This window comes from Petaurus breviceps, unplaced genomic scaffold, assembly GCF_028583685.1.
Source record: "Petaurus breviceps papuanus isolate PSGF00001 unplaced genomic scaffold, PetGlider_PUasm1.0 90762, whole genome shotgun sequence".
NCBI classification, from domain to species: domain Eukaryota; kingdom Metazoa; phylum Chordata; class Mammalia; order Diprotodontia; family Petauridae; genus Petaurus; species Petaurus breviceps.
In genome coordinates this window covers 1,096,243-1,123,090 of record NW_027187339.1, presented here as the reverse complement: position 1 = coordinate 1,123,090, position 26,848 = coordinate 1,096,243, and the positions used below count along the sequence as shown (strand labels likewise).

Here is a 26,848-nt window from a genome sequence, read left to right as displayed (position 1 = left end):
CTTTGAAGGAAACTAGGAATTCTAAGGAACAGGCAAGGTGAGGAGGGATGTATGGGAGAGGGCCTGAGTAAAAGGTGTAGAGGGGAAAGAACCACGATGAAAAATTCAAAGGTAATGGAGAGTGACCGAAATTTACAATATCAAACATTGAGTATGTAACATTATTGGCTATAAATATAATGAAGTTCTTTAGAATCTAGTGGTAATTGTGGCAATAATTACAGTGCCAAATTAAAACAGATTCTTTTATGAAATATGTAAATATCAAAGATCAGTTCAACTGAACATAAATCCAATGTGCCCAATCTAAAATTATATGAGTCTGGGGCTTAACACTAACCACCTGCTACCCTACCACCACTGTGGCCTAGATAAAAGTCAATTATCTCTCCCAATCTCAGCTTTCTCATCTGCAAAATGAGAGGTTGGAATGATGACTGCCAAGGTGTTTCATAATCTAAATTCTACAATCCTGTGAAGGCATGAATAAATACCTAAATGGTAACGAATTATTGGACTGGGAAGAACATATCAAGCCATTAAAACCTATTGAAGGAAAGGTTATAATAAGATCACGCATACTGAAGTAATTATCACAACATCCACCAAATCAATGGGGTCAAAGACATACTGCAGGATTTGCTTTGACCACCATGGGCACCAAGTCAGATAATGACGACTATGGTTTCATTGGGCCTTCCCTTGCCTTACAAGAACAAATAAGGGCTACTGTGTTTTCTGGGAATTCCAAGGTAGTCTATCAAAATGAAAACTTAAGTCCTGATTACCTACTGACCAACTAAGTTTTAATAGGAGCTGGCCACCCCAGGGAAGAAGTAACTAAGAATGAATGTGGATGTGAATTATAACAGATGAAGCTTTGTGCTAAATGAATTACTGAAAATCAGTCTATCACATGGCAATGTGCTAGAACTTAGAAAAGCAAAGATAAAAATGAAACCGTGTCTTCATTTTAGGAATTTACATTCTACAAGAAGAACAAAGGTAAGGTAAGGTAAAAAGAGACTGTTTCAGGGGTGGCTAGGTGGCACAGTGAGTAGAGTGCCGGCCCCAGAGTCAGAAGGACCTGAGTTCGGATCCAGCCTCAGACACTTAACACACACACACAAAAACCTAGCCATGTGACCTTGGACAAGTTACTTAACCCCAATTGTCCTCCAAAAAACAAAAACAAAAAAAGAAGAGACTGTTTCATCTTTGTCTCTCTATTGTGTGTCTAGCACATAGTATGTCTTTAATAAATGCTAGCTAATTGAGCAACGTATAAATGTAATGTATCTTTTGTTTTAAAACAAAGCTAACAGAGAAAGCATCAGCAACTACCAAACCATATACCAACTTCCATATCTCTATCAACAACTGTTATATGAATGAGCTATTAAGTGTAAAGTATACCATTCATGAGAAAATTAGAAGAGTTGGGACAGGCTTTTACTCAAACAAGTTCTGAAAGAATCCAAATTAATATGTAACATTAATGAGTTAACAAACATAAAGCACTCTGCAAATCCTAAAGCAATGCAAGCTAATTAATGTAATATGATATAAAAAATTAAGTGTGGTACAACCTGTTTTCAAGTTCTAAGAGTTTAGAATTCTCATGGAAAGAATATAAACATCCTGAAGAACAATCCTCCAATGATTAAGGGAAGAACAATCCCCCAATGATTAAGGATTGATCTTAATCATTGATCTAAATCATCAGCTAATCATATTAGCTGACATTTAAAGTCTGCAGCCTGATCTCTTAGAAGTTAATACTAGAGCCAAGACTGGAATCCTAACTTCAACATTCTTCTCATTATATTAGCCTTACTCCTAAATTCCGAAAAAAAAAAAAATCAATGAATTTCATTGTACTTATTCATGTACTTATTCATATTTCAGACATTACAGTGGCAACTAGGAGTCACTCTGTGAAAATACACTTGTGATCCAGTGAGAGTAACAAATAAATTTATTAATCCTGATCTAACAATTGTTTGTGTCATTTAAATAGGAAGCACAACCTAATTAGGGCTACCAAATAGTCTTAAGTCAATAGCTAAGTGTTTGAATCTCTACACTAAGATTACAAGTTTCACCAAGATTTTCAAGCGCTCCAATCTGTAATAAAGCATTAAAGTAATGATTCATCTTGACAAAAGAAATGTATGAAAACCTTTGTGAATTTGCTAACAATTGTAATTATCTATTCACACTATTCCTTCTTTAACACATATAGTGCCAGTTACTCTTTAAGTTATTAGAATCTCACAAAACAATTACCATGTTTACTTCTAAGAAATGCATATGTCTATTAGAGAACAGTCTTCTACTACGAAATTCACTAAATTTACAAAAATTAAAATCTAGACCTGTTAAAGTACCATAGCAATTACCATAATGCTGGGAATATAATATGTATTTAACAAATGCTTGTTCAATTGAACTAAACAAAATGTCTGATTCAATTAAATGAACATTTATTAAGCATTTAGTATGTGTCCCACACTGTTCTAGGACTAAGGATACAAAGATGAGAAATATTATTCCTATGCTCAAGTTTACACTCTAATGAATGGCTAAAACTTAGACACAAATAATTGTAATACAAATGAGAATGGGATGGACATGTAGCCAAAGCTATCAGAGGGCTTCATTAAAGATGTAGATGCTAACATGGATCTTAAAAGCAAAAAAGAATTTCAACAAAAGATGAGAAAGGGGGAATGGCTGTGTCAATGTGTGGAGGTAGAAACAGCACAAGATTAAGAAATGATTCTAGTCTTATTCAGATGGAATAGAGAAGACATAACAGAGAGTAGAATAAAATAAAGCTGAAAAGGCAGGAAGAAGCCAAAGTGGGTTAGGCCTTGAATGAAAGGATAAGGAGATTCTATTTTATTCAATAGGCAATGGGAAACCATTACTAAAGGCTTAGGAACAGGAAAATGACGCACTGAGATTCATCCATTAGTTCGATAACTTTGGCAGCTGTAAGAAAGATGAAGTGAAAAGGGAGAGATAAGTGACAGGAAGAACAGTGAGGAGACAATTACAATAGGCCACTCAATATATCAGAGCCTGGTCTAGGGTTGTGGCAAAGGAAATGGAAAGGAGAATAAAATGGGTAACTCTTGACTTCTCAGGGTCAGGCAACTAACCAAATCCATGAAGCATCAACTCCATGTGATTCCCTCTAGGAATGCAATGACAACAAAACTGCTTCTGGCCTCAGAGCTTACACTGCACAGAAGGAATACAATACAAGCACGATAACTAAACACAAAATACACACCAGTAGGATAGGGATAGGAAATGTACCCATGACTACTGACTGGGGGGAAACTTCCTCTACCAGTCTGAGGACTCTTACAAGAGCTGCCTAAAGCATTGAGAGGTTAAGAGATCTGCCTAGTGTCACACAGCCAGCAGGTATCAGAGGCAGGACTTAAACCCAGGTCTTCCTGGCTTTAAGGACAGCTCTCTAGCAAATATGCCACAATCTCTAACTTCCCACAACAGGCAGCACTTGCAGCTGAACCCTGAAGGAAGCTGGCAAAAAGCAAAAAGGAAAAAGAAGAGCATAACAAGGAACAGCCTATGAAGGGAAAGAGGGAAGCAGAAGATGGCATGCTGGGTTTGAGAAAAGCAGGCAGTTATGGCTGGCTTGTAGAGTGTCTAAAATGGAATCATGTGAGATTTGGTCTGGAAAGGTGGGCTAGGGCCAGATTTTCATCACCAAAGGAGCATTTACTTTAATCCTAGAGGCAACATTGAATCACTATAAATTAAGTAGGGAAGTGTCATAGTTGGCTTGCGCTTTAGGAATATTAAGTGAGAGCTCATTCAAGCAAGAGCCAATGGGGGCCTGAACTAGTGTGGTAGCAAGGTGGGTAGCGAGAACAGAACAGATGACAGAGATGGTGGGTGAGGTAGCCCTATGGAGACACCACCACTACCAAATGTGAGAGGTGAAAGAAAGGTAAAAGTCGAGGATGACTCCCAGGTGGTGAACCTTGGTTACTATGAGGACAATGGTACCCTTGGCAGAAATAGGAAAATTAAGGAGAGAGATAATGCATTCAACTTTGATCATGTTGAGCTTGAGATGTTAATGAGATACCAAGGTACAAATGTCCAGAAATTAAGTTGTCAATGCAGGCTGGATCTCAGGAGGGAAATGAGGTCTGGTAATATACAAATTTAGAAGTCATATAAAGATAAGTGAACCTATGAGAACTGATGAAACCAACTAGAAAGGGATAACAGAGAAAAATGCTTTCAGGAGATGGGATATGGAGGAGAAGCTGCATATAACCAGCCAGGAGAACCAAGAAAGAGAAGTGTTGTAAATGCCCAGGAAGAAGAGAGTATTTAAGAAGAGGAGGTAGTCAACAGCATCGGATGTTTGACATCCACTGGAAGTCAATGGAGATCAGGACAGAGAAGGCCACTAGCTAGCAAAGCAGTCAATTACTGGGGAGTTCAGGTGAATGACAGCGTCAGACGTCAAATTTCAAATCAAGTACTCAGCAATAAAAAAGCTTAATCAGTACAGAAAATGAGAGTAAATTTGTAGTTTTTTTCTAATGGTTCTACTGTGAAAGAGAGGAGAAACATAGGACAAGAGCTTACGAGACAGCAGCTCTAAAAGAAGGCTTTTGTTGCTTTTGTTGGATTTTTTTTAAGCTAGGGGAGATTTCTGGGCATGTTTATAAGCAACGGGGGAGGAGTCAATGTATCTTAGATTAAATATGAGGGAAGGACAGAATTCTGGTGGAAATATTGAGCAGGCATTTAGCAATAGGAGTCTAGAGATAAAGGGCGAAAAACAGGACAGAGATATACATTTAGGAAGGGATATCTAATGAGACAGCAAAGGGGAGAAATTATCCACATAGAAAAGGGCCAAAAATAGTCTTTCAGGACAACTGACAGGAGGCAGATGGAAGGAGAACATCTTAGTCAAGAGGAGAATTAAGAGATTACAAAGTTAGAGACTCCAACAGGAAAATGAGTCTCCAAAAGAGGAACAATTCAATGGACAAATATAGCAGAAAGGTCAAGGAAGATATCCACAATTTACAAATAGGAAATTGAGGCTCAGAGATATAAGCCTCAAGATAAACTTTTTTAAAAACCATGAATACTATATGTGTGTGTATACACACAAACATAATGTATAAACATGTATGTGTATACATATACATACACACACCAGAGGCTATACCTGGAAGACTTGTGATTCATCATTTTCAAAAATTGGTGATATCCCAACACTTAGTAACTTATTTAGTGGTCAAATATCAACTGGAAGAATGGTTAAAACAAAAATTAAATGGGAAAGGAAAAAAATAAAGATTTTAAGTTCAAAGATCAGCACAAAGCTAAAACTCCTACATTTCAAATACCTCAAAATAAAAACACACCATGTTTTCTTTCTATCCCCACATATTAACAAAATCTAGGCCCTTTTTGTTTGTAAAGATAGATAACTTATCTTTTCTGAGACAAACTTTTGGTTGTTCCAACAAAGGCTGGTTGCTTCATTCTTTCTGTTCTTGGATTCCCAGCTGGCTTTTTTTCAAGGAAATGAAGTCTCACTGGTACCTCCCTAGGTCTGTCATCTTACCCCCCTGTGTACTTCCATCAATTCAGAATAAAACCCATTCACCTCTTCTCATCCAGCGCCATTCTTATTCATGTTTTTATGAAAACACTCCAATGAGCTTCTACATGTACTAGAAGTCTTCCTTGCTTCCTTTTAATATTTTGGAGATACCAGTGCAATATCCAGGCTCTCTGTTATCCTTCACACAGCTGGCACCAAGAAATGAATCAGCAGTATGGCAAAAAGCAGTGCCAATGCATTCACAGCTGAACCATATAATTCTGCCATCATCATGGGAATAAAGTTGTAGCATATAATGGGGGATTTAAGGAAGAGAAAGAATAAACCCTAATGCTAGTAGTAATACACCAGCTGCTATTATGTAGCCTTGTGGTATTTTCAACTGCTTATAGAAACTCAAGTTTAGATAAATTTTCAAGGTTCAGAAAGGATATAGAACTACATTATAAAGATTTCTCAAAAGTATTCCTAGAAAGTCAACCCTTGGAAAAGGGGGAAAGGGAATAGAACACTGTATATGATTGTGTTCTGTCTTCCTCTAGGGATTGTGTTTATTTCTGTAGCTAGGTAGGGTACCTCCCCATGGGCTGGAGTATGTCTTGCTAAAATAGACCAGGTCACATTTTTGATTCATCAAATGCTTGAGACTTTCCCCACCACTACCACCACCACTCCCAGGTGTATTCTACTAGTTCACTGTTTATAGTCATACACTTTATATATGACTAGACCACATCTTTCTCTAATCACTCCTGTCTTTGATGACATCTTTCCCACAATTTCTAGCATGCAAATAATCATTAATAAGATGTTACTACTACCTACTTACAACCATCATGCAAAAGTATACTGACCTTTAGGTCACCTGGAATTTCAGTTTTTCTGAGATAATGGTGTTCAGTGATTTGTAGTCATATAACATATCATCTGGTCAATACAATTAGCTAGTTTAGAAAGCGATGAAATAGTCTATGTTCATTTTAAACAAATTCTAGTCTTGAATCTTAAAGGGATCATACCTCCCAATTTCCAAATTCCATTCTGACATAATCTTAAAGACTATTTTCCTTTCTAAATAAATTTATACACATATGTGTATATATATATGTATATATACACACACACACATATATATACATGAACTTTCATTCATAAGAGCAATTAACAACTGGTTATTAACTCATCTATAATTTAATGTCTTAGAAAGTTTGCCTTGAGTCACTGAGAAGTTGTGACTTGCCCAAAGTCCCATAACTAGTATATAATGGAGACAAGACTCAATCCAAGGATTTCTTATTTCCGAGGAGGGCTCTTACCATGTTATGCTTCTCCTTGTGTTGAAAAATACTAACATTAAATAACGGACATTAAAACATCTAACCAATGCCTATGACAAAGTAAGGTAGCAGAAACTAACAAAAGGTATAGCTCTTATCAAAGGTTACTTTTTCACATAGTTACACTTAGAAGAGAAAACAATCACATTAAATGAAAGTTTATATTTTTAAGGACAGTCTATTTCTGGTATGACCTCTAAGTGTTACCAGTCTCTCAGTTATTATACTTCTTCTCCACAAAGTATTTAAGTCTTTGCCTTTTGATGGTGGTTTTCCTTGCCCTTTGTCTCACATTCATTTTAAATTTTGTCAGCTCCCTTTAAAAGTGTTTCCCAATCAGTGTCAAAATACACTTAAATGGTATAGAAAATCAGATTCTCCGTAAATCTCTCATTCCTCCCTAGATATTCCTTCTCCTTTCTTGTATCCTTGCCATGACCCTCTAGAACTAGAGAGCTACTCAAGATTTAAAGCATCCAATGACATCAATTTCTATATCAAAAAGGGAAGAGGAAAGGAGAGTTAAAGAGCAACACTTTTATTTTAAAACAACAACCCATTCTATGAGTAGCATAATGGAACAGTATAAGCTTCTACTTAAGAAATAATTTGGGGGCGGCCAGGTAGCACAGCAAGTAAGAGCACCGGCTCCAGTGTTGAGAAGACCTGGAGATCGAATCCCGGGCTCAGACACTTAGCACCCACCCAGAAACACCTGGCCGAGTAACCTTGAGCAAGTTACTTAACCCCAATTGCTCAGGGGTAGCCAGGTGGCTCAGCGAGTAAGAGCACCGGTTCCAGTGTTGGGACGACCTGGAGATCGAATCCCGGGCTCAGACACTCAGCACCACACCCAGAAATAACTGGCCGTGTAACCTTGAGCAAGTTACTTAACCCCAATTGCTTAAAAAAAAAAAAAAAAAAAGAAAAAGAAATAATTTGCCTGGCTAAGAGTGAAATGATCTCATTAGATCGAATGTACTGGTAAGTGATGCCATTCACACCATGTAATTAATTCGCTTCCAAGAAAAAATGTATTTCACTTTTCATAGGCCATTAGATGAACTGTGGCAATCATTTTGAATCAAATAACCCCAACAAAACAAAACTATCCCCACTATATATAACAGTCATTCAAATTCAGGCTTAGCACATTTCAGTTAGCTTTCCTAATTAAAATCCCTGATATTCTCCTATTGGTTATAGGGAGTCACCAATGTCTAACTACTAGAGCAGTGCTGGCATGGGTAGTAAAGTTGCTGTAGGTTCCTTTAGCAGGTCCTGGAAGTTTTTGCCCCAAGAACACCACAGGTGTACCCCTAGGGGCACTCAAGTCAAAGCACCCTAATCCTTCAACTGGTAACATGACATTTCCAATACAGGTTAGCTACTCTATGATTTACATCAGTATTCCCTAACCACTGGGTCAGTAGCAAATAGTCAACTATCTGACTAACCTGAGTCACATAAAAGTAATAAAAGCTTCTTAAAATCTATAACCTTAAAAAATGTGCTCCTCTCCCTACAGCCCTTTCTCTCCACTCCATGGTGGCCCCACCCCCACTCCAGCTCATTAATCCAAGTGGTCAGTGGTAGAGAATTTAAATACTTTTTTCTTGTGGTCTAAACCAGTCATATGTTAGTTTTTGCAGAATTCTACTGAGCCCAAGCAAAGTGGCTCATTGGGAAGAAGGAGAAGGGAAAAGGTAGATGCCCATCTGTAACTTTTTTTCTCTCATGCCACCACTTAAGGTTTCACTTTTTCCCTTTACCTCATTTTCCTTTCTGTGCATGCCAGAGATTCATGGCATGGTGACCAGATACAGCAACTAGTGGTTGGAAAACTTGCAACAAGAGATGGTAGTTAAGTATCTGTATTTACAAAAATCATCAAAGCTCCTTTTTCTTTTCCTATTTTGAAAACTTATTAAAAGTTATCCCTTAAAAGGCCTATAGAAGAACTGTATTGTTTTAAACCTGTTCTCAATTTGATTTTAGCATATTGACAGGAAAAGTCTATATTTAATCCTCTACAGAACAAACTTTAGTAGAAACATCACTAATAAGTGAAATTACATAATTACTATGCCAAAGATGGAATGCCATAGTGGACCATGAAAGTAACTGATCAGCTGTCACAGAGAGAAGTATAAAGAAAAAAGACAAAATAATACAAGGATAACACACATTTTTGTTTCCTTTTCTGTGTCAACAATCAATCAACAAAAACTTAGGTGAAAAAGTACAAAAGACCCTGCTGTACCCACAACTCAGTATAACAGTGCAAAGGAAACGGCTAACTGACCTGTACCTAACAGCTGCTATTTTCATCAGCTACTGCTTTGAAGAATTTATTCCCTTTCTGGTCAGTAATGAGGATTTTGAAGGTGTATGTTAACTTCACCCTTGCAAATCATATTGGGTACCTTCTGACAGTGGGGTTTTGACCAAGGAAATGACTGGCTCAGAAATATCATCAAAGCAATGGCCTAATTAACAAAAATAAGAAGTGGACAATCACAAAACAATGTTGAAACCAAGAAAATAAAATATGACTGTCTTTTCCATGTGCTGAAGGAAAACTTTCCAAGTTACTTCACTGCATCTAAACTAACTTGAAAATCATATAAGCTCTTACAAATAGCTTGGGTCTCTTTCAAAGTCTTTGGCTCTCATTTAAATTCCTTCATTTTTGTTCTTCAAAGTAGAAACTGGTCTTGGCAATCTTCATGGAAACAAAAGAGGATGCTGCACAACAAGATTCTGGAGGCAAATGCTCTGTATTCAGTGGATTCGGCTCTGTCGTGGCAATGCTTTCTTTCCACTGTGGAACCCATCCAGCTCTAGGCAACCAACCAACCTCTTATGATTCAGGCTCTCCTTGTTTTCTACCCTCATTAAACAAGTAAATTCCTGCATCTCCCAAATTCTAATAAAGGGACTGGCTGATTTATGTCTACTACAAACTAAACTAACTTCCTGACAGTTTTGGAAGCATAAATAACTGAGAAACTGCCTAGCTCCTTTCTCACTTGGGTGATGTGTAGACAAGGCACACAACTGAAGGGGGGAAAATTGGTTTAAAAAAAATCCAGGTGTTTCTGAACTTCTGGGTGTCATTAGACTTAATATGATTTAAAATAAAAATTCGAATTTTTTCTTCTTGATCTCTGTGCAGAGGCAACTTAAATAATCAAGAGGTAAATTATTCCCAGCATGCTGTCAATATAACTTAAATTTTAGAGAAGACCTCTAAAAATTTGATATAAAATACAATTTTAAAAGAAAACAAGTATACCAATTGCCTCCCAACTACCTTTAAATCTTGAAAACTTACACTATGTATTTTGCTAAATACCTTTTTTCAGCTTTTTACTTGCATCAACCAACAATTATTCATGTAGGACTCACTATATGCTTAGCACTATGCTAAATCTTACTGGCCAAAAAAAATACAAAACAACCCCTATTCACAAGAAGCTTAGGTAAGGACACTTTGTCCAAATTGGTTTTTTTCTCTTCATAAATGTTTATTAATGTCATACAGTGATTCTAAGGAAATGAATAAGAGTAAGAACTGGAGCAATTTTAATTTAAAAACAGGGTAAAAACCATAGGATTTGCTAAAGTATGTTTAAAGCCCTAGATTTAACCTAAGTAGGAGTTGGAACATAACAAGGAGGAACATTTAAACAAGTTACTTGGCTAAAGAGTCAAGTATGCTAGAACCTGGGATCAGAAATCGGGAGGCTCAGCCCTCCTCCTCCTACTTTCCTCCCAACTCTTCCTCACTAGAGGAGCACTCCTCACTAGAGCAAGACTAGTGACCAAGCTGTGCTCTGGCTTCTTTAATTCTGAAACAAGGAAGCACTTTCAATTCTAGAATTCTGAGTCTATAGATCATGTTTTTTCCTGTTACCCCACAAAGGTTTTGCATGTTTTTAAGATATACCTATTTTGCCAAAAATCATTTAAGTCATAAACATTGTGCGAGCTCCTAAACATTAAGTACACATCTTTGGGTGTTTTATGCATATATTAGTTGATTATTTCTTAGCAATTTTTTGTTGTATGAACAACACAATTCACTTATCAAGGAGTTCACTAGAGGTCTAATAGTAACAACAAATAACATTTTTATGTCACATTAAAATCTGCAAAAGATTTTAAGGACATTAGCTCATTTGAGGTAAAGTATATGCTACAAGTATTATTTCCATTTTGCAGATGAGGACACTTAGGAGCAAAGATGCTAAGTGATTTTTCCACAGTTACATGGATAGTATTAGGAGTTAGAGAAGGGGGGATAGGTGGCAAAGTGAATAGAGCACCAGCACTTAAGTTAGGTGGCCCTGAGTTCAAATCAGGCCTCAGACACTTGACACAGTAGCCTTGTGACCTTGGGCAAGTCACTTAACCCCAGTTGCCCTGCCCTCCCCCCTCCAAAAAAGCAAAAAAAAAAAGTTAAGAGAAGGGATCCAAACCCAAAGCCTCCTAAATCAAGCATGATACGATTCCACACTATCCTGTTATACATTCCTTAAGATAAGTTGAAAAGCCAGCTAAACCCGTTCGACTTATAAAAATTGCAAATGTACAGCCACTTAGTGTAAAAAAAATGAATTCACTAAATAGTAGGGTGTATTTGAATCTGCACAATTGGGAGTTATAACCATGTAAAATATGATCATTTGTTCCTCTAGCCTGGCATAAATATACAGTGCAAATTCTGACAAATCAACCATTTCATGGGATCCATTTTTCACAATAATCAAGACCCAGCTGGAGTTAAAGAGCAACTATAAAGATATTTTTAAAAATTAAGAAAAAATGCCTATTCTTCATAGTCCCCAACGTTTATTTCTTCCCTCCAAATCCTGAAGGGTTAAAGCCTTCCATCTTTAATCAGTTTCTTTTATCCCGCTTCCATTATTCTGATGGCCAAGTTTTTGCCCACAACATCACACCACTGGTATCACCCATTCTCTGCTTTTTGGCAGCTTACAATTAAAAACCCTTCAGCTAGCCTTTTGGGATCTGCTGTGCCTAAGACAAAGAAGTTGCTTGGAGGTCCAAACTATGCCAATACAGAGATACCAGGGCATCAACCACCAGACTGCTATCTAAAGTGACCTTTTAAAAAAACTAAGAGATTTATTCACAAAAAAAAAATCATGTTAAATGGTAGACAAATAAATATGATACAGGTAAAAATATATAAGTTGATATAAATTTACTCTTAGCATTAAAAAAGATTTATGCAGAATTAGCCTCTTTACCCACTTAATTGTTTCCCAAGTCCTTTTCTGCATTTTACCCAAAACTAACTAATTTTCCCCTAGGTCAAATACTCTATTTCAAACAAAGCTTAGTCGAGAACTACCAGGATAAATTAAGAGGGAGGGAGGGAGGGACCAAAGTAGGGAGAAAAAAGAAACTCACTAAACTGTTGCTCAACAAATGAGATCCAAGTCAATTGTACTTTGTTTTGCATTAATTTCCACAAGTGTGAAGCAACAACACCAAGGATTATACTGGATATGTATTTATTGAAGCAAAGGAAATGAACAATGGCTAGCCAATATTAGATCAAAATCTGTCAATGTAAAACAAACAAGAAAGTCTGACCTGCATTTAATTTTGAGATCATTTTAAAAGACTAAGACCATAGGAGGTCAGTGGTAGCAACAAGTTTGTGGAAAATAATACATTAAGGAAATCATTCTAAATTTCATTTAGAATAAAATTGTGAATGAAGTTGTACAAAGGCTTTCCATCAGCAAGAAGCAGGACCAAGTGCTAAGTCACTCTGTCAAACAGCATCAGTGCCATCAGGCCCAGACCTCATAATCTGCAGGGCTTCCTGGCTTTTTGGACAGCACGTTCAATTCTAAAATACTGTCCATACTTTTCTTCTACTCCATTTTCCACATCATATACAAAGCTTTTGATACTTACTTATCAAGGAAATTTTTGTCCACAACTGCAGAAATGTCAAGAAGAGGATTTCCCATTCCAAAAAGAATATTTTCCCTGAAAAGAAAGCACAGTCACAAATTAGAAAATTCTGTAGCATAGTTAATCTAACAATAAAAGTTAAGTGGCTGAAGGTTCTTCAATGTCCCAAGTAGTCATCACTGAAGGTTCAATGTCAATTTAGAAGAAGGTGTCCTATGGATTACAGTAGGGACTGATGCTTGGCCTAGTGATGCTTTATATTTTTCAAATCTGCCTTTGACACAAAGAAATGGTAAGACTAATATACTGGATGATAGTAAAGATTCTGGAGATATACTTGGTTGGACCCAGAAGTTTGGGAAGGGACAGTAATCCTGGACTGGGAAGTTAGAGCTAGGTTCTAAGGAAGAGAAACTAGACTTGTTTCTATTTGGTCCAAGAGGACAGAAGAAAGATCAAGAACTGTAAGTTAGAAAGAGGGAGATTTAGGCTTGACAAAGAGGCAATTTTTTTTTTTGCTTTTTTTGGAAGGTGGAAGGCAGGGCAACTGGGGTTAAGTGACATGCCCAAGGTCACACTGCTAGTTTTTTGGGTTAAGTGTCTAAGACTGGACTTGAACTCAGGTCCTCCTGATTCCAGGGCCGGAGTGCCATTCACTGCACTACCCAGCCGCCCCAAAAAGGCAATTTCTTAAAAAAGCATGGCTGGGGCCCCTACTGAACTGGCAGGAAACATTAACCTCTAAAGCAGGGTCTCAGTGTGGAGATCTCTTAGGGGTGAGAAGTTAAGTTAATATTCTTGGTACATCATATAATATCATTTTAAGAAAAGGGTAGGAAAGATGGAGGAGAGCAGATAATTTTCACAAAAGCCTCTCCCTCAAACAGCCCTGTGCTGCCATTCAAAGCTCCCTGCCCAAGTGAATGGGAGTAAAAGCAAAAGAACCTCTTAGGCTCTTAGACTAAGTCTGTGGCCCAGGGCTAATTTCACTGGGAAACAACTTGGATTCAAATACAAATTGCTGGAAATATAATCCAAAATCTACAGTGGAAAATCTATTGCCAAGCAATGAAGAAAATACAAAAAATTTGGAAAAATAAATTACAAGTGGTAAAAAATATTGCTAGTGTAAATAAGATAATTCTCTCATGTGCTAACTATATGAAAGTGTCAATCTCTTAAGAAATGAACACTAATAACCACAGTTGTGAACTTGCACACACTTGGACACTGGTAAAATTTAAGCAATAAGTATATTGTAACTATAACACCTCTCAAATTCATGCTGATCAGAGATCTAAAACTAGTGTTAAGAATGAGACATTCTGAAAAAATCACTAGCAAATAAGATTCTCCAATGAATCTATTCTTTGCCCTTGATCCAGAAGTTGTCAACTACAGTAATAAAATATTGATTTCTCCGTTGACTTTACTGTTACACAGCAGCCACGGCTTATATGTAGCCTTAACTGCTGCAAAAATCCATTACTACTGCAGGAAGAATAGTACAAAGCACTTGAATAGCTGATGCACTGGAGCTTGCTAACGGCAGCACATGACAGAGCAACAGCTGGACAGGCCTGTCATGCTCTTCCACAAAATATATTCATCATAAACACATATAATCTCCTAATTATCCACAATTACAAACAGGAAAGTAAGAGATATAGCAAAGTCATTAATACCTAGCTTTATAATTTATCCAGGGGTTCTTAATCTGGGATTTATGGATAGATTTCAGGTAATCCATGAACTTGGATGGGGGTAAGAGTTACATCTTTATTTTCATTAACTTCTGATTGCCTTTATAATCCTATAGTACTTTATGAATTTCAAAACATGATGCTGAGGAGAAATCCACAAACTCCACCAGACTGCCAAAAGGGTCACTAACACAGAAGAGGCTGAGAACCCCTGAGATATATTATATCATCGAATCACATGATTTCAGACTTGGAAGAGATATTAGTAGCCATCTGTTCCAAGCTACCCAAAAAAGAATTCGTATAACCACATAACTAAATGATTATCCAACCTTTGTCTGAAGACAAGAGGGGGAATTACTCCCTTCCCACATTCCATTTCTGAATAGTTCTGGGTGAGATAGTTTTTCTTGAAATCTAGCCTAAATTTGGCTCTTTCCAACTTCTACTCACTGAGCCCGATTCCACCCTAAGGAGCCAAACAGCACAAATGTAATCACACTCCAACATGACAGCCCTTCAAATGCCGGAAGATAGTCCACCATGAGTCTTTTCTTCTCCAGTCTTTAGCCAAGAAAAATACCTAGTTCCTTCCACAAGCTTTCACCTGGCATGAATTCAAAGCCCCTTCACCCTAACTAATACTGGTCCTCTAAAGGACACTCCCAGAGTGTTGATATCTGCTTAAACTGTTCAGGACATCTAGAATTGAATATAACACACCAGTCATGGTCTGACCAGATCAGAGTACAGTGATTATCTATGTCTGTTTTCCCCCTATAAACAATACCTCTATTACTGAAACTCAAAGGAGTGGCAGTTTCTTGACCTACCTCATCGCACGGTTCACTCACAATGAACCCACTTCAGTCCCCTAAGGCTTCAAGCCAGTTCTCTCTACCTTGCATTTGTGAAGAGTGTTTTAACCCAAATTTAAGACTTTAAGTCAATGATTTTTAAAACTCTGCTATCCCAATCACGTCTTTCTAAAATCGTTAAGATTTATCTAGAGCCCCCCAAAAAACTGGACAGAACATAAATCAAGGTAAGTGGCCCCCAAGAGTGCCAAGGAGACAAGGAAAACTGGTTAAAGAATAAAAATTATCTGTGCATAATGAGTACATAATGTATGAGTACAAAGTTTATCAACAATATGATAAATACAAATGCAGGTGTCACAATTTTTTAAAAATTCCTGAGCACTGTGCCAATAAATATTAAATTCCTATAACCTACTACTTCTATACAAAGAGGAAAGAGACAAGTCAGTCAACAACCATTTATTTACTGGGCACTTTCTCACTAAACACTAGGTACCACACTAAGCACTGATGGTACCAAGGAAGTCAAAAACATAGTCCTTGCCCCCAAAAAGCTCACACTAATGAAGAAAACATGCAAAAAATTGCACACAAGCAATTTCAAATGAAAGGCACTAGCAGTAGAGGGGTGCAGGAAAGGGCTCCTGCAGAAGGATCTGAAAAACAAAAACCATCTGCAAGGAAAACAAAGACTTTAACCCCAAACTTTAAAAATTAACTGGATTGTAATACATACACTATCATCCTTGGACTTTAACATTTTAGTTTAGGAAAGAACATAGGATTTTGGAAGGGAATATAAAGATCATTTACTTCAACCCACTCATTTTATAGATAAGCAAACTGTGGCCTAATGAGGTTAAGGACTGCCCCAAAGTCACAAAGGAATAAGGGACAGATCTGGAACTTATATTCAAGGTCCCAGTAACTCCATTCTAAACTCAGTGTTCCTCTGCCATACCACATAAGCTTGGTTTCTAGATGTTAAGATGCTATGAGATAGGGGCGGCCAGGTGGCTCAGCGAGTAAGAGCACCGGCTCCAGTGTCGGGATAACCTGGATCAAATCCGGGCTCAGATACTCAGCACCACACTCACAAATAACTGGCCGTGTAACCTTGAGCAAGTTACTTAACCCCGATTGCTTTAAAAAAAAAAAAGATGCTATGAGATACATGAGAACAAGTTTACAGTTCCATTGACGAAACTAGAACTTATCTTGCATTTGCAAACTAAGCATTAACTAGTAATGTAACCATTTGTAACAACTAGCAATAGAAGAAATCATGGAATAAAAATATTCCCTAATAAACCTCCTTAACTGAATAATTTCCGCTGTGGAAAATTAATGACCTTTGTAAGTCATTAAAAGTATTCAATCAATTAAAGCGTTCACTTTGTCAAAAGAAAATAAGGTGCAATCAAAAGTTATAGATTCCCAAGATATTATTTTCAGCAAAACATAATTTTCCATTTATGGAAATCCAAATTTACTCAAAAAAGATAATCAGGAGATTTATAAAATATTTCACAACAGTATTCTTTAAGCAGCAATCTTCCTCAGAACACTTAAAAAGCCTCAATTTTTTTTTTTTAAGCAATTGGGGTTAAGTAACTTGCTCAAGGTTACACGGCCAGTTATTTCTGGGTGTGGTGCTGAGTGTCTGAGCCCGGGATTCGATCTCCAGGTCGTCCCAACACTGGAACCAGTGCTCTTACTCGCTGAGCCAACTGGCCGCCCCTAAAGCCTCAATTTTTCAATGAAAGAGCTATTGCATAAACGAAGGTAAATAGGGTTTATAATTCAATTCTTACTACAACAGAACAAAAAAGATTTCTAAGCTTAGTCAAAAGCTTACTGATCTGATACAATAAAACAACCTGGACAGTCCTTTGGAAATCCAAGGAAAGGTCAAATCCTAGGACAACAGTGTAACTTTGAAAATGTTGAAGACTGAGTTACCCTGTGATGAGCCACTAAAGCAGGAACAACTTTAATCTTTTGCAGGCATTCAACACAGAATTCAACAAACTAGGAGGCGCTTAAAGACGTGTCAATTAATTCTCCTTGTTCCACAAACCAATCCCTAGTCTTCCTAAAGCAAAATAATCTTCTCCACCTGTCACTCCCTCATATGCATAGTCTTTCCCCCTTTCTTTTCCCCTTTCCTCCTTCAGAGTAGGAACTGTCTTGATTTTATATTTTGTAGTTTCAGGGCTTAGCATGAAGCTCGGCACATAGCAAGAGCTAAATAAAAGCTATGAATTTATCCATTCACTAATAAATGTTCCTAGGTTTCATGTGCCAAGTCTTGGAGAGGGTTTCATACATAAAGTGTCCCAAAAGTCTTAATGCAGTTTTGAGCTCTCAAAAGTTTACTTCTGGAACACCCTGTATAAGAACTTGGCTTGCATTTGTGTTCCCCCTTCTCCCGGCAAAAAAAGCTGTAATTTATTAACTCTAGATTTAAGGCTTGCCTGACCAAGGCTTTATATATTTCTGTTTAAAGTTTTCATCTACAGCAGTACACCAATTATGTGATAAGCATGATATTCCAAAGAATTTAAGAATAGTTTTACTTAATGTAGCAGAAGAGCAAACATGGATGTAACTCATAAGATTTGGAGTTCTAGAAGAAAAGAGACTTCCTCAAAAATGATTTATTTATAAATATGAGCATTAGCAGCTAAATAATAGCACCATAATTCTATGAAAGATTGCTAGCTTTAGAACTTTATGGCAGTCCAGACATATTTTTAAATAATATTTTTAAAAACCAGCGCACACTAAAAGCTAACTAGCATCACTCTATGTCCCACATTATAAAAAGTACTAGTATGGTGTGGTGTAATGATGATGTGGTCTGGGGCTGCTTTCAAAGACATGGTCTTCTCCTTTTGGGGATCCAGGTCCCTTCACCCCATCATTCATGAGTCAGGAAAACCTAGGTTCAAATCTAACCCCTAACCCTTACCAGGAGTATGACCCTAAAGAAGTAAGTAATTTTGTGCTTCAGTTCCCTCATCTGTAAAAGAATGGCATTCCATCATACCTGTGACTAGTCCAACAGAGTACTCATTAAAGACATGTCCTAACAGTTTGAAAGGCCCAAATTTCAAAAGTCTGCCTATCATAAGGAGACATTTCAGTTGAGAGAGGAAGTTGGGTATGTGGAATGCTAGGCTCAGCAGTCAATGTACTTGGCTTAGAATCTGGCACAAGACACTTACAATGTAATAATGGTCAAATCATTTAGCCTCTTTGAAATTCAATTTTTTCATCTGAAAAACATAGGTAATAATATCATCAGTAGATCCTACCTCTCAGGGTTCCAGGAAGCCTCAAAGAGATAATTAACATAAATCACTTTGCAAATGTTAAAAAATATAAATGGAAGTTGTTAATTCATTCATTATTCAGTCTTATATTCCAATTTCCTGATGTTTTTATTCCCCATCATCATGTTTTGGACAAAACTTAAAAGCCTCCAGTCAACTGCACCACACCCATCTACCCAAAGAGACCTTGCAAATTAGGCCCAGCCTAAGATGTGGATGTGGCCAAGACCCAAGAACTTTGACTAACTGCAAAATCTAGTCTGGTCTTAACCACATACATCTTCCATCATCCAGAGCATACAAAATAGAATCAACGTGAAGGTTAGAGTCTATACCAGACAGAACCCTAATCACAGTGGGGCATTTGTGGGAACTGTCCCTTTTGGAGATGCTTAGGCCCCAGCTGGGAGTCTATCCCCACCCAGTTCCTTCCAAAGTGGTAAGACTGACACTAATTAGTGGTCTGAAGATTCAATGGTATTCTGTTGAGCAGCCCATACTCTGCTTCTTCAGACATCTGCCAAGGACCCTATGCTGATGTTGAATCAGTAGAAGAGACAGGGAGGACAGATTTGTTTCCTCAGCCACTTACTGGTTGACCTGTAAATCAACATCAGTATAGCCATCAAGGCTTAATCAATTCATACTCTTGCTGAATTAACCTAATGCTAATTGACAGCTAAACCAGGGTGCAGATGGAAAAAGGGAAAGGGACAGTGATTCATCTAACTCTATTTTTATAAACCCCACAAAATTCCTGCATAAGGCCTTGAATCTAAAATATCTCAGATAAAAGATTACTTTTGGTCCTGCCCTACCACATAACTAAATGGAACACTAGGGCCACACCTGATCCAAGGAAATATTTCCAATTTCCACAGCCCTCCCTAACATAAAGCCACACCAGACTACAAGATGGAGTGAGAATAACAAAGAAATATTCAGAGCCCTTTTGTGCAAAGGTGTTTTTCTCATTGTCTGACTTTTCCTAGCCAAACAATAACAACAGCATCAATTCCATAAAGAAGTGTTTGCTAGGATTCCTAAAGACACTAACAGAGTATGGTATACATTAAGGACAGGGATGAAACAGTAATTCTTGAAAGATAATTATGAAGTTTGTGATTTTAGACTTTCCTCCAGTTACTATCATATGAAGTAGAGTACTCACCCACACCCACTCCCAGTCCTCCACTTCCCACTCCCCCAACCCTCCCCCACAAGGTTAGACAAACAAAAATTTTAAATTCTAAGTTAAATCTATTTTAAGTGTGAGAGAATTTTTTTTTAAATATAGAATGTTGAAACAGTGGAAAGAATATTGGATTTAGTCAGAGAACTTGGTTTGCTCCCCTATCTATCATGTGTCCTTAAGTCAGATAGTGGTTCCCCAACCTGATTTTTAAAACAAGGGGGCTGAACTAGATAGATGATATCTAAAGGTATAAATCTATGATGCTGTGAACTATGATCAGCATTTGGAAATTCATAATAAGTGGAGATGCCTAGTATGTTATCAAGAACATCAGACAAGGTGAATATGGACTCATATTTGTCTCCAAGCATCAACTTATTTTCTCCATAAAGTGGAAGTCCCCATATGAGGGAATAGTGGCATGACTCCAAGAGCTATCCAATCAACCAACTGGTGGATAGGAAGAAGGGTTGAAACCCACCCCCTTAGTGGGGTTTGTCTCCAACACAAACCTATACCACCCCCTTCATCCATCATCAAAACCAACAATATACAACTTGGCCCCCTTCACCAGCTGTGCAAACTGTCAATTTCATGCCCTTGGGAAAATCCCCTCTACCCCCAGAGTATTCTCCACCTCCCACCCACCTCCCACCTCAAAGCCTAGCTGGCTGCAGCAGACAACTCTCAGTTCTTCTGCTCTGGGTCTGGAGATGGAGGAGTTCACACCTCTTCCTTTTCTGTGAGCAGAGCTGGGTCACACAGGATGAGCAGGCCTGAATGCCTTGTGATTTGAAGTGCACAGCACAACTCATTACATTTCTTCCCCCAACCTCACTCTCTCCTCTTCTGAATTTAGATATATATATATATGAAATATGTATAGATATGTATGTGTATGTGTGTGTGTGTGTGTACATTTGCCTATCACTCATCCAGAATCACAGCCTTGCTGTGATGCTCAGCTTCTCCCTCCCTCTACAGTGAGTGGCTAAAGGCTGGCCTTTCTACTTCCACAGCATCTCTCAATCTGTCACATTCTCTCTAATCACATAGACACCAATCCAATTCTGGCCTTCGTCATCTATTGGCTGGACTATTAAATTAATTAGTCTCCCTGCCTCAAGTTTCTCCCTCCTCTAATCCATCTCCACCCTGTTGCCAACTAAGATTTTCCTAAAGCTCAGGTCTAACCACATCATTCCCCCACTCATTAAACTGCAGAGGTTCCCAAATATCTCTAAGATCAAATATTAGTTCACCTCTATCTCATCCTTTTGTTTTTATTTTTTAAGTGTACTCATATTGGGGCACTTGATAAAAAATTTTTTTATTGACAAGGACTTTGTTGTTTATTGTTTAGTCATTTTCAGTTGTGTCTGACTTGACAAAGATACTGAGCTGGTTTGTCATTTTCTTCTTCAGCTCATTTTACAGATGAGGAAACTGAAGCAAACAGGGTTAAGTCACTTGCCCAGGGTCACACAGCTATTCAGTGTCTGAGGCCAAATCTGAACTCAGGTCTTTCTGATTCAAGGTCCAGAATTCTATCTACTGTGCTACCTAGCTGCCCCACTGACAAGAATATGCAATCAAAAAGGTTTAGTGACCACTAGTGCAGAGAACTGAGGGAGGGGAAGAATGTGACCTAGGCTACATCCAATAATCCAACAAGCATGTATTAAACATCTGCTATATGCTAGATCAAGAATGGGGAGCCTGCATCCCCAGGGCCACATGTGGCCTTTCTAGGTCCTTGGGTGTGGCTTTTGACTGAGTCCAAGTTTTACAGAACAAATTCCTTTATTAAGGGGATTTGTTCTGTGAAGTTTGGATTTAGTCACAGGGCCACACTTGAGGACCTAGAGGGCCACATGTGGCCTCAGCCACAGGTTCCCCACCCCTGTGCTAGATATAGGTGTGCTAGGTGGTGGAAAGTTCAGAGACAAAATTAAACAATTTCTGCCCTCAAAGAGCTTACATTCTATTGGAGAGGAAGCAAACATGTACAACTATATAAATGTGAATAAATTATGTCTAATTTTTCAGCTCCTAAGTTCTACCTATGATTCTATTACTTCTATTTATACATCTTTAGAAAGCTTAGATAACTTCACTGAATCACAATTCTTTAAAATAGTAAAGTAAAAGGACATACCAAGTCAGCAGAATAACATCTGTATTGGTCTGTATTTCGTCTGCACCAAATACTATGAGATAGTGAAGAGAATTATCCCCATTTTACAGAGAAGAAAACTGAGGATCTGAGATTTACCTATAAAACAAAACTTGAACATGGACTTAAAGTCCCACAAAGTGATCCTTCAGCTGATACAATGCTGCCTCAAATTGGAAAACTGAGGAAAAGTCTTTTTAAAAAAAGAGCTCCACGTCTACCATCTACACTGCTGGTATTCACTACATACAAGAAGTATATATGTTATTGTAGTTACAAATCACTGGGTTTTTTAAACAAAGCTAATTTTTTTTAAAGAAAATGCTCTACAAAAAATGTGCTTCTTACATGTAAGATGCTTTGAAATTCAATCTTTACTGTGAACTGTGACATTTTTTGACATGCTCAAGACATAGTTCCTAAAACAGTGTGCTTGCTCAACCATTAGAAATTTCTCATCATTTCTTCCTTCCCAGACAACAGGTGCAATGGAGGATTGGAAAAGGGGAGAAGGGGGCATATAGTATGCTATGTTCCTCTGAATATAGGTTAATCTTTCCCCAAATATGTTTATAAATTTTAAGTGCAGTCCATAATTACACTTTTCATGTATCAATCGACTTTAATGGGAGCTCATGCTCCCATACCAAGAAGGAAGGTTAAGAAGTCATCAGTGGCTCTGCTGTGGAACTGGACTTTAAATGCATCTATGGAAAAGACTGTCCTCTGAATATCTTTGTTGGAGACTTTGAAAAATGAGCTTTTCCAATGCCTTGCAGGCAGTGAAGATTACACAGAGTAAACAGCACTTGATTTAGAATCAGCAACCCAAGTTCAAATCTCAGTTCTCTTACTTCTGTGACTTGGATTAGGTTTCTTCACCTGTAAAATGAGGGGGTTGATCTTTGAGAATCCCATTCAGCTTAAAATCTATGATTAAGGGGCAGCTAGGTGGCACAGTGAATAGAGCACTGGCCCTGGAGACAGGAGGACCTGAGTTCAAATCTGAACTCAGACAGTTAACACTTACTAGCTGTGTGACCTTGGGCAAGTCACTTAACCCCAACCACCCTGCCTTCCCCCCCAAAAAAACACTATGATTATATGATCTATGGACCCTTTCCAAGCTAAAATTCAGACTATCACTGGAGAGTAATCATATATAAAAATGAAACAACTAAAACGGGAAGAATAAAAACTTTGGACATTGAAGCTTTCACAATAAGTAGGATGTAAACTCCTCAAGAGGTGGCTGTTTCTCAACATGAACCTAAATCTCCCCTAAAATTCCCCCTCTTCCTAAGTTCCCCATATCTGTAAAGAGTTCTACCACCCTGCCAGTCACCCAGGTTCACAGTGGAGTGACCCTCAATTTCCTGCTCTTTCTCTCCATTCAAGTCTCCTAATTTTGTCAAGTATTTCCTCGAAATCTCTGGTGCTTACTTGGCTTGTCTAGTACTTTCCTCTCTATTCCTTTTGCAACCACACCAAATTCAGGGCCACATCCTCATCCCCTGGTGCCTGAATAGCAACCCAACTGCTCTTCCTCCTTCCTCAACTCAACAATTCATTTTCCACACAGATGCCAAATTAATATTCTGAAATACTGACCAACCATGTCACTTCCCTACTCAAGAAGCTTCCTTGGCTCCCTATTTCCCCTAAAATAAAAATCTAAACACATAGGATTATAGCTTTAGAGCTGGAAGGGTCTATGAAGTTGGCTAAGACCAACCTTCTCATTTTGTAAATGAGGAAACAGGCTCAGAAAGGTTAAGTGATTTGCCCCAGGGTCCTAACTCTTATCAGTCACTCCAATATGCCTCTAAATGAACAACACCACAACAAAACAATTCCTCAATTTGATATTTTAAAGCACTTTACAAGAGCCTAATTTGATAGATTTACTTCACAATATATCCCTTCATGAAACCCAGTCCAGTCAAAATTGCAATACTTGCAATTCTCATTACTTCCTTACCTCTGTGTATTTACACAGACTGTCCCCCAAAACTGGAATACCTTGCCCCTTAACATCTGGCTCCTAAGAATCCAATCCCTCAGCTCAAGAGCCACCTCCTATTCAAAGTCATTCCTGATCTTCCCACTTGTTGGTGCCCTCCCCCCAAAAATCATTTCGTTAAGTACTTTGTGTTTACTAGTCCGGGCACACGTCGTATCCCTGGGAACCAGAGAGGTTTAATTTTGTCTTTGTATCCTCAATGTACAATGCTTTAGACATAGTAGATGCTTAAATGTTTGCTGAATGTTACAAGTCAAACAGGGTAGTTCTCAACTTTTAAATAGGCCTTTAGAAAACAGTACCCACCTACACAAAAAGCACACTCTCTCAGATTCTTAAACAGAAAAGGCCTTCAACCTGTTTATACAAGGACAGGCGGCTTTGTGACTGCTAAGATTCTACCACCACCCTTCCACCTCCAGCCATGCACACCCACTCAGGAAGGCTTACCTAACAGCTGAACTGAATTCCCTCTTTAGAATCCACTTTTAACCTCTAACCACCTAAAAACTGAACCTTGTCCCACTGGCTAACTGGCAAGAGAGCACCAGCGTAGCCTCAATTCTCCTATTTGTTCCAGCTCTCCTCTCTCCCCCATAAATAGCTGAATTCGCAGCTTCCGAGGCTGGAAGTGGGCTGGGAGTGGGAGGGGAACTAACCTACAGTTAGAGACAGCAGGAGTCAAGCCCTGCTTGGAGTAACATATTCTGAACTACAGGAGACAAGCCTTACCAGTCCCCGTTATGTAAACGCACGCTAAGTTCAGAATCGTCGTCTCAATGCTTCTGTTCTCGGTGGGGGGAAGGAGGGAGGCTGCTCTGCTCCTGCCAGCATCTGTCTGCCAGTGACAGACCTCCTCATGCACCGCACCGCCCGCCGGGGAGCCGTTCCTTGAGTGGCAAGACCTGGGTTCGAGGGCAGCCTCGATCACCCTGGGCAAGTTGCATAACTTCTGAGCCTCAGTTTCCCTTCTCTGCGGAATGAGACGGACGGACGAGCCCCCTTCCAGCTCCATCCTTCTCCGACTTAGGTGAGCGGCAGGGGAGAAATCCGGGCTCTGAATGTGGCGCTGCCCGCCAGAGCCGGGCCGGTCCCCGAACATGCCCCCTCCATCCTTGCCATCCATTCTCCGGCTTCCCCACCATCTCCCCGCCGCTCCCCGGCTCTTGGCTGCCTGACGCCCCGTTAAACAGGGTGTGCGACAACGAGAGGGGTCGAACACGCCGGGGGCACTGGGTCCCAGCCCAAGGGCAGGGGCGCCCGCCTCGCACGACCAACTTCGGCCGGACAGACGGACAGGCTGACTGAACCTCACAAAGTTTGTCCCCGCACCCAAACACGTGGGAGCGTGGCCCCGGAGCCCCCAGCGACTGCCCCAGGCCGGGAGAGGGTGGGAGGCGCGATCGAGGCCGCCCCCCTGCGAGAAGCGCCCCCCGCGGGCTGCCCGACCACCCGGCGACCTACCTGATGGACTGCATGGCTGCCCCTCGGCCCCTAGCGCCGCAGCGCCCCGCCGCGGCCGGCCCGCTGATCCCCGGCTCCCGCCCGCGCTGCCGCGTCCTCAGGCACTTTCGCCCGGGCGCTCGTCCCCAGCCCACCGACGCGCACACACACGCGCTCACACACACACTGCCGCTCACACACGCTCGCGCCCGCCCGCCGCCCGGCCAGCCCCCGCCGACCCGGCCCCGCGCGCTGATTGGCTACGGCTGCACGGGGCGGTTCCCTGGCTGTCTGGGAGGGGAAGCGGGGAGAGAGGGACTAGCGGGAGTGGGCAACCTGCGGCCTCGAGGACACGTGTGGCCTTCTAGGTCCCCCGGTGCGGCCTTGTGACTGAGTCCAAGTTTTACAGACAAGTCCTTTGATGAAGGGGATTTGTTCTGTGAAGTTTGGATTCAGTCACAGGGCCGCACTTGAGGACTTAGAGGGCCACATGTGGCCTCGAGGCTGCAAACTCCCCGCCCCTGGACTAGGGAAACTACCCAGCTCCAGAGAGCCCAGGCTCGCCGCCGAGTCGACCTCGTGCTGCCGCCCGCGGGAGAGATGGGGGCTAGCACGCGCAGTGGCCATCTTGGAAGCTGGCAAGGGCTTGCCCTCCTCCCCTTCAACCTCTTGGAACCCCTAGGGCGGACGGCGTGAGGTGTATGCCCGCCTCAAAGATGGCCGCCCCATTGGGCAGCAGCCTCGCTGGTCACGTGGGCTCGCCCTACACCTGCACGCTCTCCTCGCTCCAGCAGGACCCGGGAAGGGTGGAGACACGGAGCCGGCGAGGGACACCAGGCTCCATCCAATGGCTTCTCCAACCCCGGGGTGGGGGGTGGGCTCCTAAAAAGGGACGGGGGAAAAACAGCTTCAGAAATTTCATCTGCTGGTCAGTAGGCAGCTGAAGGGGAAGACTTCGGCGCTGGGAACTGACCCCACTTAGAACATCCTGACTCCTAGAATCTTCTCCATCAGTCAAGCAACGAGGATTTGTTAAGCGCCTACTAGCCCAGCCCCGTGCTAGGAGCTAGGGATACTTGTACAAAGAAACAGTCACAAAGTGTGCAGAAACCAAGTTCCCTATTTTATAGGTGGGGAGGAGTTAAGTTACTTGTCATAGGTCACAGGGCCAGTTAGTGTCCAAGGCAGGGCTTGACCTCTTGTGGTTCAGCACTAT

The 26,848-nt window shown here is 40.0% G+C and overlaps 1 protein-coding gene across 3 annotated transcripts in view; it reads right to left on the bottom strand.

Annotated features, from left to right (window-relative positions):
* ADK (adenosine kinase) overlaps nucleotides 1-26,848 on the bottom strand; it is a 647,588-nt gene that overhangs the window by 553,203 nt on the left and 67,537 nt on the right. For 2 of the 3 annotated variants that reach the window (XM_069068290.1, XM_069068291.1), the window contains exon 2: nucleotides 12,934-13,008. In XM_069068290.1, coding sequence (XP_068924391.1) covers nucleotides 12,934-13,008 — 75 coding nt within the window. Of the gene's footprint in view, nucleotides 1-12,933; nucleotides 13,009-25,653; nucleotides 25,869-26,848 lie in introns of those variants that run through there. The other variant, XM_069068292.1, reaches the window with a different exon arrangement.